This window comes from Cryptomeria japonica, chromosome 5 (genome assembly GCF_030272615.1).
Source record: "Cryptomeria japonica chromosome 5, Sugi_1.0, whole genome shotgun sequence".
Lineage (NCBI taxonomy): Eukaryota > Viridiplantae > Streptophyta > Pinopsida > Cupressales > Cupressaceae > Cryptomeria > Cryptomeria japonica.
This window is the reverse complement of record NC_081409.1, coordinates 101,891,055-101,913,211: the sequence shown is the minus strand read 5'-3', so window position 1 is coordinate 101,913,211 and position 22,157 is coordinate 101,891,055. Positions and strand designations below refer to the sequence as shown.

The 22,157-nt window shown below is 34.2% G+C and overlaps 1 protein-coding gene across 10 annotated transcripts in view; it reads right to left on the bottom strand.

Moving 5' to 3' along the window:
- The window catches only part of LOC131067594 (probable LRR receptor-like serine/threonine-protein kinase At1g06840), a 287,435-nt gene that overhangs the window by 204,354 nt on the left and 60,924 nt on the right, over positions 1–22,157 (bottom strand). For 5 of the 10 annotated variants that reach the window (XM_058002693.2, XM_058002702.2, XM_058002670.2 and 2 more), the window contains 5 exons: positions 17,200–17,287; positions 16,454–16,568; positions 15,071–15,214; positions 4,774–4,845; positions 3,050–3,121 (listed from right to left, as the gene is read on the bottom strand). In XM_058002693.2, coding sequence (XP_057858676.2) covers positions 3,050–3,121; positions 4,774–4,845; positions 15,071–15,214; positions 16,454–16,568; positions 17,200–17,287 — 491 coding nt within the window. The remainder of the gene's footprint in view (positions 1–3,049; positions 3,122–4,773; positions 4,846–15,070; positions 15,215–16,453; positions 16,569–17,199; positions 17,288–22,157) is intronic. The other 5 variants (XM_058002674.2, XM_058002688.2, XM_058002709.2 and 2 more) reach the window with 4 other exon arrangements.

Sequence of the window (22,157 nt, the reverse complement as noted above, 5' to 3'; positions counted from 1 at the left end):
CCTAGGTGTTGAGGTTTGGCAGCAGTCTCATGGCATCTTCATCTCTCGGTCCAAATATGCCAAGGCTCTATTAGACAAGTTTTGAATGCAAGACTGCAAACCTGCATCTACACCTATGGAGAAAGGCCTGAAGTTGTCGGCCAAATCCGGTTCTCTAGTTGAGAATGAATCCGATTTCAAGCAACTAGTGGGCAGTTTAATCTATCTCACCTCCACTAGACCTGATCTGAGCTATGCAGTGAGTTGCATATCTCGCTTCATGATAGCTACTACATCAGATCATTGAGGTGCAGCGAGGTGGATCCTGCGCTATGTCAAGGGCACTTCGGACTTTGGTATCCTTTATGGACAAACCAAAGATCCCAAACTCATCGGTTTCACAGATTCGGATTGGGCAAGTTTTGTTGATGACAGAAAGTCCACATCCGAGTATGTCTTCAGTTTGGGCATCGATGATATCACTTGGACTGGTAAGAAGCAGCAGGTCATAGCTCTTTCCTCAACCAAAGTTGAATATCGAGGAACAGTCAAAGCAGCTTGTGAGGCATTTTGGCTTCGATGGATGCTTTCAGACATCCAATTGTCTCAAGTTGGTCCTACACTCCTCTTCTGTGACAATCAAGGGGTGTTGAAACTCGCTAAAAATCTAGTCTTCCATGAGCAGACCAAGCATGTTGAGCTTCAATGTCACTTCATCCGCAAGCTAGTTGAAGATGGATCTGTGGATTTGTAGTATGTTCCTACTAAGGACCAAACTGCAGATATCCTCACCAAGTCCCTACATCCGAATAAGATTGTTAGGTTCAGGGTGCAACTTGGTGTCATAGATAGATTGACCATTAAGGGAGGGTATTAGAATAATATCTTTATTCAGCTAATTTAATGGTCAATATTGTAAGATATTGTAAATATTAGAAGTTTTTAATTTAGTGTCTATTATCGGTTGTTTCTTAATAGAACATCAATCTCTTGTAATTCTATTTAATGATCATTTGATCATTCATTAATTTAATCAGTTTTTTAACAAATACTTTCGTATTAGTCTAAACACTCCAAAATCTTTATTTTCCTACTTTGTTAGCATTGCTTTTGGCCTCTTAAAAAATCACAAAAATGATGTGCACCATGGAGTTCTGTGTGGTTTCGAAGGTCTTAATTTGGGCTTGGTGACATGGGTTTTGCCCCTCAATCCCACCCTATATCACGACAAAGAGTGCACCAAGAGTGCTACCCCTTAACCCCACTAGGGGAGGTGCCCCTAGAATCTCACAAAGGGCACTACCCCTTGACCCCGCTTGCAGACCCCACCGCACGCATTTGATTTTCCAAGCACAATCCAAGTTTGAGTTTATAAAGTACAAGTCATTGTCTACACTACCGTTATCAATCCTCCCTCATCTTACATGATGTTTACTTGTTGTTTGGAAGACAATTTTTTCTTTGGGGGGATGATATAGTTAGCATACAATGTCTATTGTTATGCTCAATAATATTGGTTATCTGACTATGTATTAATTGTTTGTAAAAGTGTTTGTCAGCATCAAGTAGTTATAAGCATTGGTTGGTTGACGGTTGTGTTCCTCTTGGAAACCATTTGTTCCTTTTAATATATTGTGTATCATTAAGGGAAGTATTATGACCTAGTTGGATCGACTCCAATCTTTGGCTGATCATCTCTGGTCTTCTTCTTAATCTCTTGTGTGAATAAAGACATATTTTACTCATGTATCTAGTAAGCATTGTCATCTTTATTATCAATTCATCTATTTAATTTATCAGATTTAGCAGTAAACAGTTCAAAAAATGAAAAGCATACTTATCATAATCTCAAGACTAAATCCAATTTTCACTCGTACTTTTAGGTAGATACCTAAGGGGAGTCTTATTGATAGATCAAATTCTACTAAAATGTTTCAAATGATAAACCAATAAATTTACCTATAGCACCTCCTATAATTTTCAGAGTTGTAGGCAGCCAAAAATAAAGGGCTAAATTATGCAACCTCACCCAAATACAAAAAAACATAAAAGATTTTGTAAGAGGATTGAAACTTGGGGAGTATGGCTTCAAGAAGAGAGTTGTTATTTCCCAATGACCAAGCACCCATCTCTAGAATCTTCTTCTTGCCTTCTAATTATTCACAAGCAACCACAAAGAAGCCCTATGAACATTGGGAAATCACCACCAAGTCATCCAGAAAAGGTTTCCAGTTCTACACTAACCATGAATTCAAATATGAAAACTAATACCATATTGAGCAGGTTGTACCTATTAAATGTCATTTCTTTGTAGCAATCCATCTCATCTGACATCTCTTCTCCAAACTCCAGCATAAGCATTTCTACAAACTTAATTTTAAGATAACTTTTTTTTTACTTTTCATTTCCTGAAGGTAATTGCAATACCTCAGTTGTATCAGACAACATTTCATTTCCCAACCACATCCACATATGAACAACCATTCCAAGCTTTCGGTTGAGATATTCTCACGTGCCTTCCCATCCACTTTAGTTTGTGCAGCAATTTCTCTTTAATTTCTTCTGGATGGAAAGCCAGTCCTCAACATGCAATATCACTCTTCCAGCTGCATCCTGAGCCAGATCCATCTGTGTCTCCTTTGCATTCAAACTAGGGTCCCCTTTCATCACAGCCATCATTCAATTCATTTAGTTTTTCTTTATATCTAAACAATGGATCTGATGGCAAGTATGAACCAAATACAAGTTTTGTATAAATAACGTGTTCATCATGTGCAATATAGAAAGGTCAGATGTAGTTCTACTCAGTTATTATACAAGAGATTTGGGAAAATTTGCAGAAAACAAATCGCCAAACCACTAAAAAGACAGAACATTAACATTAATAAATAAATTATTAAATTGATATCATAGGATAATTTGGCAAATATGATTATTGACATATCCATTTAGAAACATATTTTCAAAGATAAGGCCAATCAAAACACCTAAGAGGAAGACAATTTTCTCTAAATTGAAACTCAAACAAACAAGAAATTTGCATACAAGTTAAAACTCTGTGACTACTTACAAGTATTCTAGTGAAGATAGTTGCTGAATATCTGAAGGAATTGGCCCTGACAAACGGGTGTTATCAAGCCTCCTACAAAAGATGGAAATTGGAACCATTTAGCATGCAGGGTGTGCTAGCATATCTCACTTTTTTCAAACATAGTAAGTTTTATTCTTGTCATAAACTATTCTATCCTATCCACTTAGTTAAAAAAAAGGGTTTCTCAGTAGCACGGCATTTTTTATCTTTGATAAACAGTAAGATACTTTTTAAAACACTTACAAACAATTTTTAAAAAAAGATGTATCAAAAAAGGAAACTGATAATATCCTCTACCAGCGGTGCTTTTCAAGTTAGGAACAGTCATCCTTCCTTAAGGGATTAATGGCATGAAAAATGACAAATAATTGCTTGACTGAGAAGAACAGGTATTGCATTTGATTGACTTGAGGTGAAGTCATATATAATGAAGTATTTCAATTTTGCTTCTACTGGACAGGATCTTAGTTTGTTGGCAGTTCTTAAGTTGTTGTAGATCTCTTGCAACAATTTATCCACTTTCTACAATCATCCATTGCTTTACCTTATTGTTATATGTAGGCATCCCTTGCAAAAAAATTGTCCACTCTCCATGATCATCCATTGCTTCACCTTATTGTGTTATGTAGGCATCTTTCTCCATTTTAATGGAGTACCTTTGATGCATTTCTATGTTAGGAAGAATTAGTTTACGAAATATATGGAAGACTAGACCATTTAGAATTCACATATTTGCTGCATATTTCAGTTTTATCGTTGGATAAACATAGGTAACTCTTGGTTCACTATTTAGGTATTTATGAAACATTAATCTATAATTCTCAAAATACAACTATTGGTAGTATATCTCAAACATTAAGAGATAAACATGTTGACGATGATTAGAATGCCTAACATCAACCTACAAACAAGGAACAATTTATAAAAAAATGAAATAAATTTGAGAAGGCTTACAATAATAGTAAACAGAAACTTCTGCCTCCATTACTTTCAACACTTACAAATCTAGAAATATCTGAGACATAAAGCACATAAATTTAATAGCATGCGATCTTGATAAATCTTGTTCATTTTTGGCCTTTTTGAATCACTGGTATCTGTCAATGTTCAGACAGAATATTGAAAAGTAATAGAGTCAAAAAGAGTATTTTTCTGGCCCTATTATTATATTACCGACATCTTCTAACAGCCTTTATCCATTATCTACAGTTGTGGAAGAAAAGAAATACAAAAAATGGTAATCTACAAAACTAAATAATTGTAACTAAACAACAAGTGCTATTGCATTACCTAAAACACGTATGCAACCAATTGCAGCTAAGACTCGTAAAATATTTTTTTTTCTGAGAACAAAAATGCAGTTCAAACATCACTGACACACTTTTCCAATAGGACAGCAACAATTGCAAAATTATATTTAATAAAATGTGTTTGAAAAAGCTAAAATGCTCATATGCTATCCTTGTAGATTAAAATATCAACGTGAAAACAGAGGAAAGTTCTAAGAAAACTTAACACAAACCCATGATAAAATTATATACTCGCTCTATCCAGTTTATCATTGGATAGAAAAAGATACACCTATTCTAGCATTTCCCGATTTAATTTTAGTTCATTACTGAAATTAACTATTGTATATCGATAACTAGCGGCTAAGTGTCCTTACAAAGCAAAAATATAGTTTCCAAGCATTTAAAACTTACAAAACTACCAGTTTTCTCAGCTTCAAGATAACCTGTGGAAATCCCCCTGTTAATAAATTGTATCGGAAACTCCTGCAATATTGGAAAAAATATTACAACAATTAACCAGTTTGTCAGGACAACAAAATAATAAACATACCAGCAAACAATTTGATTCTTCTGCCATTTTCATAAGTTACAACACTAACAGGTAAAGATATTAAGTTAAATGTTTTTATATGTCAATGTATTTGATCACCTGCATAGACAAGCAAGCAATTTGTTTAAGAAGTTATAGTCTCATTACTTCATGCATTACTAATTATTGATACAAGCAAGCAACTCCATCAATGGAAACAAGGTAGAATGGTTTAAACCAGCTCAAGAAATGAGATAAGGAGCTCTCCTAAGCCCATACCTTAGGATCCCCATACCAGAAAATCTTTTGTGACTTTTAAAAAAGGACAAAAGAGGAAGTACAACTTTAGGGCTTCCGGCCACTTGTAATGTTCCCTACTAAGTTTAGGCCTATTTTAACCATAATTATTCCATCCCAATATACTTAAGACATAGAGCAAATTGATTGAGACAAAACTATCTTAACATGAATCCAATCAGTGATATTCCACAGTTCAATCAGTAAATTGTTCATTCAAATTACTATTATATATTTATTATATATATATATTTTTTCAGATAGTATTATTATATATATTTTACTGCAGAACAGTTCTTATAAAATATTATAATCATTATATTATTTTCTATAAATATATTGTTATTAAGTTCTGCATCTTCATATATTAAGCACATCACCATACATACCACCAAGAACAAGGATGTTTTACTACTTCTAAGCCTTCTAACTGTTCCCCCTTGGAAACAACTCAATTCTATCTTCTTAAATACTCACAGTAGTAGCAAAACGAATAATATATACATATTCTCTTTAATGTTTATTTATGAATTCTTTCTGATTTTACAATCTAATATAGTTGTGTGAATAATAATAATAATATGTAATGGTATATTAATAATCTGTTTATTATTTTATGAGTCTGATTATTTAATAATAAAGGGGTTATATCTTTAATTTGAATTAACAATAAATTACATATATATATATGTGTGTGTGTGTGTGTGTGTGTGTGTGTGTGTGTGTGTGTGTCCTAGGTAATGGATTTTGCTTTGAAAGAAGGTACATTTGGACAATTTACCATAGAGCTTATGTTCCCTTAATCTCTGCAACACTAGCCTCAAGTGCTTCGCATGCTCCTCTATGGATTTTGAGTAGATAAGGATATCTAATTTGTTCACCTAATTTGTGAAGTCTTCTTTCGAAGACAAATTTGCAGCTGAGAGTGGAGGATAAGTCAGTCCTTCATATTGTGCTTATCAAGTTTTGTTTCATATCTATGGTAGATGGGGCTCATGGAATTATCAGATTTTCAGATTAAGGGCACATAGTATATCAATTTTGATTGGAGCAGTGAGGTGATTTTATTGGAGAACATTTTGAAGAGGATTTGTGAGTTTGCTGTTGTAAGTTGTAGGTCTGAAGACAAATTCGTATTTTACATCCTTACCCACGATTTGGGTCAGACACCATTAAGTCATCAAACCTTTCCACTAAGGCCAGCAATATCATTGTAGGAGTTAGGCAATGCTGTTGGAAACAGTTTGAAGGTGTTTGTAGAGGGGTTAAGTGCCATATCAGTCTGAAATTAAAATCGTGCCAGCCAGCCCAAACCCTCGATTTTGCCTCTATACCTTATTTGAGCATTAAAAGATTACCTTGAAGGACAGTGCTGGCATCGGGGGTTTAGGGCGATCCTTTGGAGGCAAATTTGAAGGTTGTTGGAGAAGGTATCAGTGACAAACAAGGTCTGATGATAAATTTGTATCAGACCTCCATACCCAGCAAATTGGTTCATAACTTTACATCTTGGCATAAAAATTCTTCAAAGGAGATAGCAACACACTTGAGGGTTGAAGACGAACTTTTTAGGAGGGAAGTGTTATCACTTGAACCTGCACCCCTGTTTGCTAAGCTATCAACTCAACAGGCTTGTGACACATGGGAACCCTCCTAGGCCTGTGGGTCGCCTAAAACTTGGAGTGAACCTCCAGAGAAAGCTGGTTCTTAACAAATTCTTCACCTAAACTAACAATTTCTTCAGGGAAAAGACTAAGGAAGAGAAACATGTAAAACTGAAATCTAAACCTAAGGTGATTGCACCAGATGATATGTTGAAATTCAACTAAGCAAAAGATACACAGTATAACAGTGATAATAAAGCTCTTTTACACTAACCAACAACCCATAATCTTTGCATCAATACTTCATAAGAAGGCTGGATAATCACAGTCCTAAGAGAAAAAAACTCCTTTCACAACCTAAGACTAATAATTACTGAAAAAAACACAGCTTATGACCTGCAAGAACATATGTATTTCTGTATAAGGCATCCACAGAAAGTGCAATTTTAAGGGGGGCAAAAGCCAAGCACAAAAAACTGACTAACACTAAAGACACAATAACAGAAAAAATGAGAAGTAGAGAGGTAAGCCAAGCTATTATCCCTGCCAAAAAGGTATCAACAAGCTTTATAATTCCTGAAAATGTGTTACAAAAACATTCCTTCTTGCAAAGAGAACTCAGAAATTACAGTCTGCTAAAAGATGAATGAAGAAGAACCCCTGAAAAAAGATAGACCTGCAGTATATATGCTTTTACAAAAGGTAGTCAAAAGGACTCCACCTTATCCTTTTTTGGGTCGAGCAGACTCAAAAAGCCTATTTTTTGGGGGTCTAAACATGTCTAGAAGGGGATGGGTTTGATCCAAAAGTCAAGCCTCATCAACCCTTACCATAAAAGCTCTTAATTATGCATTTATGACCCCTTAAAATATCTCTAAAAAGGCCTGCAAGCCTTATTAATGCAAAAATATCCTCTTGACTTCTAATAAATGCAATAAATATCTAATAAAGTGATATTTCTTTTATTAACACTTTATCAAATATTCACCTGTTCATTTGTATAATAAAGTCAAGACATAAAAATATTTAAAAAGTGATAAATTAATTTCACTTTAATAAACATTTCTATCATATTTTTACATTTAAAGTCAAATCTTCTAAATCTAAATAATCAAGTTATTTAATAAAGTGACAAAAATAATTAAATCACTTTAATAAATAATTTTATTATTTAGATAAAAAAAAACCTATGAAAAATATTTAATAAGTGATTTACTTATTTTTGTCACCTTATTAAATAATTTCACATGCTAACCTTTTTATTAAGTGATAAAAAAAATATATCACTTAATAAGTCTTTCTTACATCATAAAAAAAAACCTCTCAAGGCACACCATCATTTCATGGGGAAATAGATGAGAGAACAGAAAAAAGAATGAAAATGAAAGGCAAAAAAAATGACTAAGTCATCGATAGATATTTTTAGGGGAAATATAACCCTAAAACTCTTCATTTCACTCCTCATTTTGCATTCAATATTTTCATCTTCGTGGAAGCTTCACTTGGAAGCTCTGCTGGGCGCCACTAGAGTTTGGACTGGGCATGAAAGGAGGAAAATTGGTCATTTGTTGTGTGTTGGGCGTGATTCTGAGTGCTGGGCGCCATGGGGCTTTTGCAGCCTGATCTCTTTTCTTTGGCATTTTCCGATTCTGGGCGCATAGGGCTGAACGTGGACTAATTCCTGCATACTCTCACATATTCTGAGGGCTTTTTCGGAATTCTAGAAACGATCTTCTGATTTTCAGGTGCATTTCTCAGGCACTTCACTTTTCGATTTTTTTTTGTTGTAGCGTGATCCATAGTTGAAAAACTCGAACTCATCACGGACTCGGCAAACCAAAAATTTGGACTCGGACTCGGACTCGTGAAAAACTCGGCAAGGACTCGGCAAAAAAAAAAACCATAGTTTTACAAAAAAACATAAAGAAATTAATGCATTTAGAGAACATGAGAGCCATAATTGAAACATTACACATGTCACATACTCATAGTTTCAAACTTTCAACTCTAAAATGTATAATACCAAGATTTCTTCAATGCTAATTATGCTTTTATATGGAGCCTAATCAGACTCGGAGGTTAAATTTTCCCTACTTCCATCGGCGCAATTTCCCCTTATATTTTTCGACGGGGGTTTGGGGGCAACGCCCCCAAGTTGGGGTCAAGGGGCATCGCCGAAGGATCCTGAAATTTGACTAAGTCTGGAAAATTGAAGAATCCTCCAAAAACTAAATTTTGCATTATAACTCCTGGAGGTCCAAAACCACTCTCAAACATCCTGACAGTATATATGGAATATAACTTAAAGTCTGGAATGTCATCCTGATCTTCAAATGCCCTGAAATTTGGCTAAGTCTGGAATGTCTTCCTGATCCTGAAATCTGACTAAGTCTGGAAAATTGAAGAATCCTCCAAAAACTAGATTTTGCATTATAACTCCTGGAGGTCCGAAACCACTCTCAAACATCCTGACAGTATATATGGAATATAACTTAAAGTATAAGAAAGAAGAACTTATACTTAAATGTTATATTCCATATATGAATCTTGACTGAGAGACCAAATTTTTTCACATGTTAAACTCAATTTTAAAGCTTGCATGACTTTTTTTCTGGGTCGCACGAGTCCATGCAAAAGACTCGCGAGACTTTCAAATGGACTCGCCTCGTGGCTCCCATGGACTCGCGAGTCCGTGGCGAGTCCACGAGTTTTAAAACTATGGCGTGATCTTTCCTCTTTGGCATGATTTTCCGATTCTGGGCGGATTCCTGTTCTGATCTTTTCTGTTGGTTCTGGGTGCATATTTCCTACCGAAAATAATGGCTTTATCAGATTTTCTTAAAAAATACTGAATGAAAAAATGTGAAAACAATGCTGCTGTGTGCTAGCCATTAATGGCTGCTTCAGGCAACTTTCCCTCTGTTTTTAGCAATTCGATCTTTTCTTTGTTGAACACTTCTAAGGACTGAAAATGGTGAAAAAAAACATTACAAACCCTCCCCTTGTTTTTCGAAATTTGGTCTATACCTGAAACTGTTTACAAAAAAAATATATATCTTCTGAAAACTGGGCGGATTTCTGGGGATACTTCACATATTCCTCTAAATCAGTTGCCTCGGGTTTGCTTCATCACTATATTACAAACAAAAATCGATCTCTGCATTCTGAAAATTGACTGTCATTAGTCTGTTCTCTATTGGACTGCTGCTCTGCTTTGAATCTACTCTTAGATCACTGTGACTGAGTGATTAGTGGACTATCTCATGCATTTATGTGCCACACGAACTCTAGCTTAATTGAAAATGAAAAAAGAAGATGTAATCCAAAAGATTTCACCTAGGTTTTTTTAATCGAAAATTTGCATCTTGCATTTCAATATGACTGTCTGTATGTTCACTATTTGTTAACAAATACCCCTCCATTTCTCATATGACTGTGATAAAAATGGGTCTTCGCTGCTGTATACCCTTGCTTGAATATAACAGCAACTTGCTCATTTACTGTTCTTCTGCATTCTGAAGTCTTTAACATGAGATTAGAAAAGTGTACACCTCCTTGTGATGCTTGTCATGCTTTCATGATAGCCATAATGTTATGTGATGGCTGAGATGTTCCTTTCTGTTACTTATATTGCAAGGCATTCTTTTCACGATTGTAAATTGACTGTGACTATGCACTTGTGGTTTATAAAAAAAATCTGACCTTGCGCATTGTGGTATTTGTCAGACTTCTGACAATATAATCTCCACTATGTTTTACTGAAATATTAATTCCTTTGACGGCATGACAACACTCCTCATGCGTGAAAGCATTGTCATCATGTTGTGCTACACTACTCTGCTCTATTCACTGCATAATGGAGATTACTCTGACATGTATACATCCTTGCATACATCCTCTAAGACACGTGACATGTGGCGTGAATGATTGCTGTCCATACTGATTTTGATTCTTGTCTGTATCATTTTCTGAAATATGATTGCATGCCTTTGAAAATTGATCACCGTGATTGTATCTTTGATTATATGCATCCCTTCTATAACTGTGTTTAATGGTATCTTGCATTGCGTTAGAAATTATCTTCGTTATGATTCTGAAAATGCACTGTGTTCTTTACTATTTGCTGCCCACTGAGTCTGAAAAACTGAATGTTGCATTTTCTATACTTAGTGTACAGCTTTATGTATGCACTGCATATCTCATTAACATGCACAAATACCTTGTCCACGTCCTTTAGAAAGGGCAGCCTTATCATGCTTATTGGCTGATCATGCGATCGCATACTTGCGTTTTGCTACTCTTTCTCTATCATCAGTTCTGATATAACTTAATTGTATGAGACCTCGCTATTGTGGTTCATATGAGCTAGGCTCAACCCTTGTGGGAGCCTCATTTACCCCCACTCATTTGTGAAGCTTATGACCAGCTAGCTGTTCTTTTCCTAATCCTGCACATGAAGCAAACATGTTAGCAATAATATGCATATGTATGATGATTTCTCTTGATTCTGATATTTTCTTTTCTGAGATCCCTCTGTGACGCTAGTTATATGCATCTGATGCATGTAGGGATTATATATATATGCATGCATTAGTACACATGTTAGGAATGTAGTCAGCCATTGCTTAGAACGAAATGTTCTAACGCATTGCATATTTTAACTCTTTTGCAGATACCAGAAGGAAAGCAAATACAGACCAGGGTGAAGCAGCAAGACAAAAGCAACATCGAGTCTACTCCAACCGTTCCAGTCATTCAGGCAATGACTGGTTCCATTCTCAACATGCTCTCTTCATTTTTTTGTACTTATGTATACATGTCTGTGTATTTCCTTTCTGCACCTGATGCGTGTAGCTAGTCTTACGGCTCTTTGTGTGGGACGCATGTTTGAATATTAATAAAAATACTTCTCCTTTTGATGAGATGTCTCTCTCTCTCTTGCTATTACAAACTAGAAGTATTTAAAAATACCATCTTTAGTTCATTCCTTAGTGCAGTTGGAACACCAAAATAGCAGAATGTCATAACCCCTCTTTGGACATTGGATTAAATAAATACGATAATTAAAACATTTATTAATTAACATTTAATAATTTTGGGAAATCGTCTCATTTATGAGACTTCACGATTTTCCTCTAATATATAATTATTAATGTTTATTATTATTTGTTATGATTATTAATTATTATTATTGTTATATATGATTATTATTTATTATTATTTATATAGTAACTATCAAACAATTATAATGCAATAAGTGTTGGAATAGATTGAGAACCCATTAGCAAAATCGAAAATATCTCTTGAAACCAAACTTTAATGTTTACTGTGATGAGAACAGGTAAACACGGGAATCATTATAAATATCGATAAATCAATTATCGAAAGTGTTGACTATTAATTTTGTCATATCCCCTCCTTGATCGTTATATATATATCCAAAATGAACCAACTATTATTATATTAATTACCAACAAATAATTATTTATTTATTAAATATTATTATTTAATTAATATTAATTAATAATAATATTCTTGGAATATTAAAATTAATAATAATATAAATTTTACAATTATTGATACTATCAAGAAGTAAACAACGGCTGAAGAGGCCCTTAAAAATATATATAGGCATAAATCTTATAGATCGCCATTGGTAAACCAATTGGTCAACAACTGCAAGGGATAGCCAACATGCTATTAATCAATATCACAAAACCAATCGATAACACATGAAGAACACGACATTGACCAAACATTGGGCGATAACAATGATTATGTTATTAATGATTAGAATTATGAATGAATTGTGAGGGGTCACAATTGTATATCAGCGATTATCCTCATATCGACAAACAACATCCAACCAAGGGATGAGTATAGAGGAAGCAAGAATGATTAGGATAAATTCCTAAGTGTTATTAAGTGGAGGTTAATGTTACATATGGAGAGTCAATAGTGAAGCATTGAATAAGGGTTAGTCTTCCCATGAAGACGTTCATGAGCATCAATGTTAATAACGCTAGTATCGGAACTATACAAACCAGAAGAAAATAATATCTAAGACATAACAATTACCTTGAAGAGACGAGTTATCATATGCGATATAGATCAAAAGGAGTAAGGATATCATGAAGGATAATATTACATTATAGATAAATTGAAGCCAAGCATCAATGACTTGTAATAATGACACCGATCACATTATCATAAGCAAGTCAAAATAATACACTAATTGATATCTACTAGAAGACACAAGAATCGGGGTGGCTAAAGGCAGCGACTATAATCACAAGCAACCACTACCAAGTTAGATTGAATAAGATAACCTATGCGCCTATCATAAGATTAAGATTGGTTAAAGGCAATTGATAACCAAATTAGTAATGAAGTGGTGCGTTAACATAAGACATGTCTCTTGGCAGCATAACTTATCAGTCCCACGAAGATATAAGAAATCATTCACAATCATCCCAGGAGGCATCGGGGGGGAACCTTATTAGTCAGACGTAGTAATGGAAATAGGGAAAAAGCTCAGATAAGGAGATGTACGGCAGAGAATAGGAGGGAGGATTGGATCAGATCAAAACTATTATTAAATTACAGGTGGAACATCCTTGTTCCTAATGGTATGCATGGTGATGTGCTTAATTTGTATGCTTGGTATATGAAACCCGATAATGTCTTAATGAAGAATTTCAATAATAGTATTAACAAAGTCTGAAAATATGTATTATAGTAATATATAATTTCATGACAGTGGCAGACTAGATCTGACATGCGTCAGATCTGTCTGCCATTACAGCCACTAAATATACTCATAACTAATAATGTACTAAGCACTAGTAGTATTAATAATAGGTTATTAGCAAATATATAAATAATTGATAATATTGTTTAACTTATTTATTTATTGATTTATATGATTAAATCAGAATAAGAATCATAAATTATTGTAAATAAAAAAAAGAGTTCATAAGATAATAAACAGTAAGAAGAATATGTTTATATTTAATTCTTGTTAATACTGTCAGTGTTTAAGAAGTTAAGTCCCAAGATAGGGTGAGAATCAGCAACCTATAAATCTTGAGGGAACCTATTTGATTGGTATCCAAGCTCGTTAATAACAAAGACAATCCTCTTTGTCTTCAAAGCTAAAGCAGTGATAAAAATTGACATTCACATTTAGCATTATGAATGATTACACTAACTACCTAGTATAGTGAATGAACAATTTAATAATTGATAAATCAATTGAACTATGGAATACCAGTGATTTGATTCATGTCAAGATGGAATTATTATTTTATCAATCTAGTTAGGTCATAAGCTTGTTGAGATGGGTTAATTATGGTTAAAATAGGCCAATTCCTAGTAGGGGACATTACACAGAAGTAGTACACACTTGTTTCATTTTGTAAAAACAAGCATATCTTTACCTATTTTTCAGCTAGAAGCGAAAAATAGGTAACAGGAAGATTGATGGTTAACTGCTGATCATCATTAATATCAGACCACCTTTATTGCTGCAGGGGCGATTTTGGAATTAGGTTGATTTGCCAACTTGGAGGCATCAAAATACTCAATATTGCTTTCTCTTTCACACATCAACTTGGGCAATTTACTTCAGGTTCTCTTTTGACATTGTTTCAATAAGTTTTCAATGTTATATGAGTGAGTTTTTGCTGCCATTAATACTCAGTAAATTCTGAGTTATGCTTCAATTGTAAGCTAAGTTTTGGGCCATTGTTTTGATATTGTAATCAGTCAATTATCTATAATTAAAGGTTGGAATAAGGTTGCATTTATTCCTTATGTTGTGGCTTCAATCTCTTTGATGCATACCAACTGTTTGATAAAATGACAGTCATCTGTTGATGCACATTCTTACTATTTCAGTCATGTATATGCATTGGAAGGGTCAAATAGAAGTTGTTCATGTATTGTGCTTCTAGTTCAAACACTATTGAGGTAATTTTGCAATCTTTATTGGTGCTGTGGTGTCAATAACATGCATTGTATCAGACTGAAACTCAAACCAGCAGATTGTGACTTGTAAGTAAAGTATTAGACTATTCCTTGCGTCAAAAACAACCATTTCTACACCTATATGTGCAGGGGATATTACACAGCATATTATCCATCCATCCTACCATCCCAAATCATCAATAGCCACTAGAAGTGCTGGAAAAATCAATTTATTGATATTTCAAATTGTGAAATAAATTTATTTCTAGTTTTGAAATTTTAAACAGCAGATAAGATCATGAATACTTACAAATTATGAAGATTTGTCAAGTTAGCTATTTCAGTTGGAATATTTCCTTCTATAGAGTTACTTGTCAGATTTAAGGAATTTAAGTAGGAAAGTAACCCAATTTGTGCAGGCAGTTTACCATGAAGGTTCTTTTCCGAGAGATTTCTGCAGAACAATTCAATCATGGTAAGAAAGAGTATGGATAAGAATTCATCAAATGACACTGACAGCCAAAAACAACTTGTGATATAATATTCTTCAACAACACCCTATGTTATGTAGGGTATATATAAGGCAACCTTATTTATATTGAATAGAGAAAGAGCTGCAAAACGTGGAAAACCCTATTTTAGAGTATCATGTTGACTTCATTTGACCGGCAACAATGTCAAGGGAAGTCATCAATACTCTCTACTTACTGATTTGTAAGCACAAGACAAACGTATCAAATTCAAATGTCACAACTGAAAGAGAATCAGTTTCCTTTAGAGAGGCTTGTTTTAAATTTGGAAAAAATGGAAATATTATTCTGCAGCATCGCTATTACATAAACATCTTACATGTTAATATAATGTAACTTTTATATTCGACATTAATATATGGAAATTTATAAGACAATCAAAATGAATTGAAAGATGATTAAGGGTGAATATTCTGGAAAGAAAAGAAAACTTTTGGGCTATTTTTCAGTAACCTTTAATCGTTCGTTAATGAGAATGTGATAATTAAATACATCAACAACCAGAAAAAACACTTACTAATATTTTGATGTCTGGGATTTGAACTGTCTTTTATGAGTTGGTTTTATTGCACATATATCAATCTTCAGATTTGTTACTTCAGTTTAAATTTACTAATTCAAGTGTTAACTTCCAACTTTCATTCTCATGAGATCAACATGCAAATGTGATGTAATGATTAACTGTATTCAAATTTTTGTTAGGTTTGAATTATTAGTTAATGTCAAATGATGAAATAGAGAAATTAGAAGTAGAATTAGTTGTATTTAGATTTTAATATATTTGACCAAAAATAATGCATGATGATTCTTCTGCATTGAATTAATCATTTAGCTTTTCATTGTTCAATAATTAAAAAAAAAGCAAAGTTTCCATTTCTTTGTTTTCCTGCTTTATTTTATTTTGTTCGAGTCTAGGGCCCCCCTTTTTAAGCCTAGTTTATTGATATTGTAACTGTTGTACATTCCAGTCCTTTTTACCTATTCTTGGTCATTCATGGACATTAATAATATTTCTTTCTTTCTAAGATTTTAAACATTCTGGTAATGTGTCTCCACATCCTACTGTCATGGGAGCTTCGTGTAACACTATAATATTTTTATTTTAGAGTAAAAGAAAATTAGAAGATACAAATTGATAATAGATGTTGATAAGATGAACTCACAAGTCAACTACATGATTATCGGAGCAATTCACACCTTCCCAACCTTGGCAGGGATTATTCCCTATCCAGTTTACTTCTGCATGAAGCATTTCTTTTATTGTTTGGAGTGCATCCCCTGGCAGAAGAAAAAATATTTAATATGCAGTATCAAATAAATGAATTACTAAAATACATCTCATCAGGTCAACTTGAGTAACTTGCAATATCAAACTTGCCCTCAGAATTTGTAATTCTTTAGACTAGTTAAAGTTTAGAAAAACTGGGCTGTTGAAGCAATTTACATCAAAAAATGGCTGAGCAGCACTTTTACAGTTGTCCGTTTTAGTAGAAATTTCTGGGAAAAGATGTGAGTCAATTACTTCTGAATCATTGCAAGTGACAGTGATGTCTAATCGATCCATTTCTATTTAAAAACAAAGATGCAGATCTTTGGACTCAAATCACACTCAAGAATCAACGAGATGTACTAATAATAACTTCAAGGAAAATAAATAAATTGTGACAGTAGATAGCCTTATAATAACCCAAATTGAAAATAAATAAATTTTGACAGCGAAAGGATACATATAAGATATTAGAATGCAATAATTTCAATAATTAACAGTAACTTAATCTAAGTAACAGTAGATAGCATAAGAATGAAAAAAATGAAAAAAAAATATTGTGAAAGTCAATGGATACATATTTGAACACAAGGATTTAAATAATCCAGACTAAGTTAAATTAAGTAAAGAATTAATTCAGACCTTCAGGAGTAGCTTGGATGAGATTGGAATTGACATAAATTGAAAATAGTGCTATCAATATAACAAAGCACCTTTTTCTGTTAACCTGCTGCATCAAGTAGTATTATTGAGTTAGATTGTACGCTCCGCATGAAACCAAAAAAATGATAATTTTGCATTTAGCCATATGCTACGAAAGAAGAAATATGATTTGCACTCGTATGTTTTAAAAATGTATAAGTTTACATTTAGCTATATGCTAGGAAAGAAGAAATATGATTTGTACTCAAATGTTTTAAAAAATGTCACAATTTCTAAATATCACAGTCTCAATATGGTAACCAAAGAAACAGTGAAAGCAATATATACTCAATAATATGTGGAACCAGCCTAGAAGAAATATGGTATTTATTGTCTATACTTTTTTAAAACCTCCTTAAGCACAAGTTTAATTGTGGATCTTCATTTGAATTGCACCAGTCTTGGGTATTTGATGAATGTCTACAATATGAAAATCCTTCGTTATCCTTTGGAGATTGCATCAGTTTTTGTGTAGTTGTTCTTGTATGGCGAAGCAAAGCATGGTTATGGAATCCGTCTATGAAAGCATCATCCTTTATTATTATTGTTTTTAGGATTAGATTAGATCTCTCAACCCTTTATCACTTTTGTCCTTTATTTTTTCAAGTCAATCAGTTAGTTCCACATTCCAGTGGTGTTCATAAACGTAAGTCCCCTTGTGATTCCAGCAATATCACATCATACATCACTAAGTCTATACTGAGCATTAAGTCGATTGTTTGCATTGTAAACCTTGGATTTGTCTCACTTGATCATATTATTTAGCATGTGAGGTTTCTTTGTTCAAGAGGGGATAATACTTAAATTTTATTTTGTGTTTGAGGTGTCCTAAAAAACACATCAACAGAATTGGCGCTAGAAGGAGGTCCCGAACACGAGCACTTGAACATACGAACAATTGAACTTGTGAACAATAAAGCTTATCAATTCAGTGGAGAATCAGTGGAGACTCATCATACGCTCAACAAAATTATCACAAGAGGGAAGGTGAGAACGCTAGATCAACAACTGGACTTGCACAAGAAGGGAAGCAGTTCATGTTCAAATCAACCTTAGTTAGACTGGAACCAATAGGAGATTCCAAGCTACATTTGAGATTTGCTAGATCTCTCTTATTTCAAAAAGTCTAAAAAAAGTAGAAAAGTTGGAAAATCCAAAAAAAGTGAAATTTTTTAAAAGCCAAAAAAAATTTTTAAAAATCAGAAAATCAAAAAAGGATTTCTCAATGGAGGCATAGCAATTCCAAGATGGGCAACAAGTTGATATTCTTTAATTTTGGTGGACTTTGAATACACAGCTACACCCATGTAGTTTATTTGAATTTGCAATGACAAGAAAGTGTAGAATCCAGAAGACAACTGAACATGACGAGTTACACTGCTTGACATTTTTGTCAAGAGTGGAGTCAACACTACAAGGAAAAATATTTTTGGGGGATATAGCTAAAGCCCAAGATGTTTGTAGAACCCAGTGTTACAAGACTCGAACTTGGCTCAGACTCGGAAAGCTCATTTTTTACTCGGACTCAGACTCAGTGCCCGGACTCGGCAAAAACTTGGCCAAGACTCCGCAAATTGAAAAACCCAAGAAATTCAATTAATTTTAAGGATTTAAAACTTTGTAATGTCCCGCCCCCAAACTAAGATTAGTTCCCATAAGCATTACCCACTGAGATCATTCAACTTCGAGAGATTCCCCATGGAGACAAAGTTCATGAAGACATGATGGAAATCGTCTTATTCCATAAGGCTTCACAAGAATCCAAGCAAAACATGGAAAATAAGATACAATAATGAAAACAAGAAATTGGAGATGATATCCACATTCTTGTAATCAAGGAGTAAAGGCATTAAGAGCATACAACAAACTGAAGCTATGATCATGATACATAAAGATCTCTTATCCACCGTTCATGTATGCATCCATATCGGCTGTCATACGAAGGAAAGATAATGAGTAAAATAGACTGATGATTGTTATCATTGTGTGATGGTCCCAACGAAGATGGTCAAGGGATTCGATAAGGGTCAGTAAGTGGATCTATATTATCGCAATATGATTATGATCGAGTATTCATTCGATATTCCATATCAAAGGATAGGGCAAAACATCGATACTATGTCTGCAGTGACATTCAATCAGCGATCAGCACCACTATTAGTCAGCAATAATCAAGAAGACATTGACATTGATAATATATTAAGAAAATCCGATCAAATGAGATTAAGACATCCTTATCAGACAAGTATTGGTTAAGACATTTAAATCAGCAATTAATAACTAATATTCGTATTAGGGTGCAAGTAGACAATAACAATTATTTATGAAGAGATACGATCAAGGGAAAGACATGACTATTCCCAAACAAAGGGGTGCAACTGTTCCATATCAAAGACATTTAAGGAGAATCGAAACTCGTTCCTAGGGGGATCGTCGGACATCTTTATTTCTTATGCATCCTTTGTGAATTCTCCGACCTGGAGCAAGCAGCCTTTGGCTTTTGGGATGCACATTTACCAGTGAAATATATCAGACACAGCACCTATCAGATTTGCTACAAGTCACAAGATAAAATAGGCAACCATCCATATCTGAAGATCGTATAGAATCATACATTATCATACATACCAGGCAAGCATTCATAGATTGAAGGTCTTATCAGACCAATATGATACACCATTACAAACATTAACAGTCTTAATTAGAAACAGCAAACCAAGCAACATAGTTTACATTGTCATATCAGAAACAGAAAAGTAAACTTCCCCCCTTGCTGATCAGAGATCATCCTTGCATTGTCATAGTAGATCCGATATAAGATCATCTCGGCATACATCTAAGTGTTATATCAGAGATAGCAGTGATAATCTATCTTATCAATTAGTAATACGTATTATATAAACATATTATAAGTTATATTATTCTTGCAAATGGTGGGTACCAATTATCATTCTAGTGGGCATTGATTATCAAGATTCATAAGAAATTTGGGGTTTGATAAGAAAGAAGTCCCTTGCAATTGATTTCCAAGTTAATTGTTCCCTTATTCTTGAGTATTAATGTAAGGGGACATTACAAACTTGTTTCATGCATCCTTTAATAAATAAACCTTAGAGAAACAAAAATCTCATCAAATAGAAGCTACTTTGAAGTTTGAACACATACACAAGTTTACATTGATCACATAAGTATAAATGCAAATTTTAGGCTTTAGCTGAAGGAAATAAATTTACATTAGAAATACAAATAGTGTCAAATGTCTACAAAATTCATGGAATATGAAATCCATGGCATCAAAAGTTCAAAACATATATCAAAATAAAAGCTAGAGCCTAGAAGTCTAAGGCTCAGGGGAGCCAATATCAGTGACCACTTGACCCCGCAACCCTCCTACGTGTGTGCCTAAGATAGGTCCTGGATGATTCTGCAGTCATGATATCTATCTGTGTCTTAGGCTCAGCCTCAATTACATCCACATCATCCTCAGGGTCCTCCAATGGGTCTCTTTGTGCTCTAGCCTCCTCCTCTGCCATCACTACTACCTCTGCCTCTCAATCCACATGATCAACCCATTCCATGTAAAATTCCTTATTAAACATTTATTACACATAATGCATATATCCAGATTATGCCGAAAAAGATCCCAGACAATGTGTATGATCAGTTTATACAGTAGAATACTGTATAGTTTTGCCAGTTGATTCTTGTCACGCATATGAAATTCTTAAATTTACTCTTACAGTATCAATTCAACCCCTAAACTTGTTATTCAACACAATGAGATTAACAGTCTTTATAATTATCAGGTAGTTAAGTTTTCAGTGTGCACCTTCTAAATTGCGATGACATCAATGCCAACTTGCTGGCTGTGATCCCCTGGTAACGTCAACGTTCGCTCCCTGGCTATCCGTGTGTGAGACCTTTGTTCTGAACCGTACCACTGCTTCCCTCCGAAGTGTCTTTGTTAAGTCTTACGGATTCTGCCAAGGTTGGTCCACGGTTTTTGTAAGATGATTATAGTCTCCCGCATCAGTCATTGTGACTTGATCGCCATCCTTCACGAAATGTTGCTATAAAATACTTGACTTCTCACTGGTTCACATTCCCGATATCGGCATTATGTCTGTCAATACGTGATGTTCGTATTCTCTGTCTCCTCGTCCAAGACGTACACCCTATTACAAGCATTGATAAATTCCCTGGTCTCCGAGCACTCCTTAATTGATTATATAAAATATGAAGATTACCATCCCTGCAATCTTCGATCATGCCCGATACATTCCTAAGGAATTTGAAGGTGTGCTTTGGTCTCCGTGTCTATATCCGCACCCGATATGTCTTAAGAAATTATGAAGATTGTATTATGTTCTCACAGCAATCCACGATAACATACCCGCACGACTTCCACCAGATTGCTATCCATCGATCGAATTGCCTCTAATAGGTCAGTCTTCACTGACGAAAGGAGCTTGAAATCTATTTGCAGTCCGCCAAACAGAAAGATGACCTTCACGTCTCCAGATTTTATTTTATAAAATTGCCTGCCTTCCTCTCGGATGTTACCATCCTTTTATTATCACAATTTGGTTAGGAATCCCGTACTAGTTAGGACTAGTTACGGTGATAAATAAAATTAAAGATATTATTGCAGGTATTTAATTATTTATATTTAATTATTTATATAAATGGAGAGGAAAATTTATATAAAATAATTAATACATTTTATACTTCCCTTTTTAATGTTTATTAGGGGGACATGACATTCGAAGTCTCCATCTCTAAAGACAGGATCATCAACCTCAGTGTTCCACTCTGCATGTGGATCAATCTCCTCCTTTAACTCCTTTAAATGCGTGAATGCAAACTACTAACTTGCACAAAAAATCAGCAATCGCTAC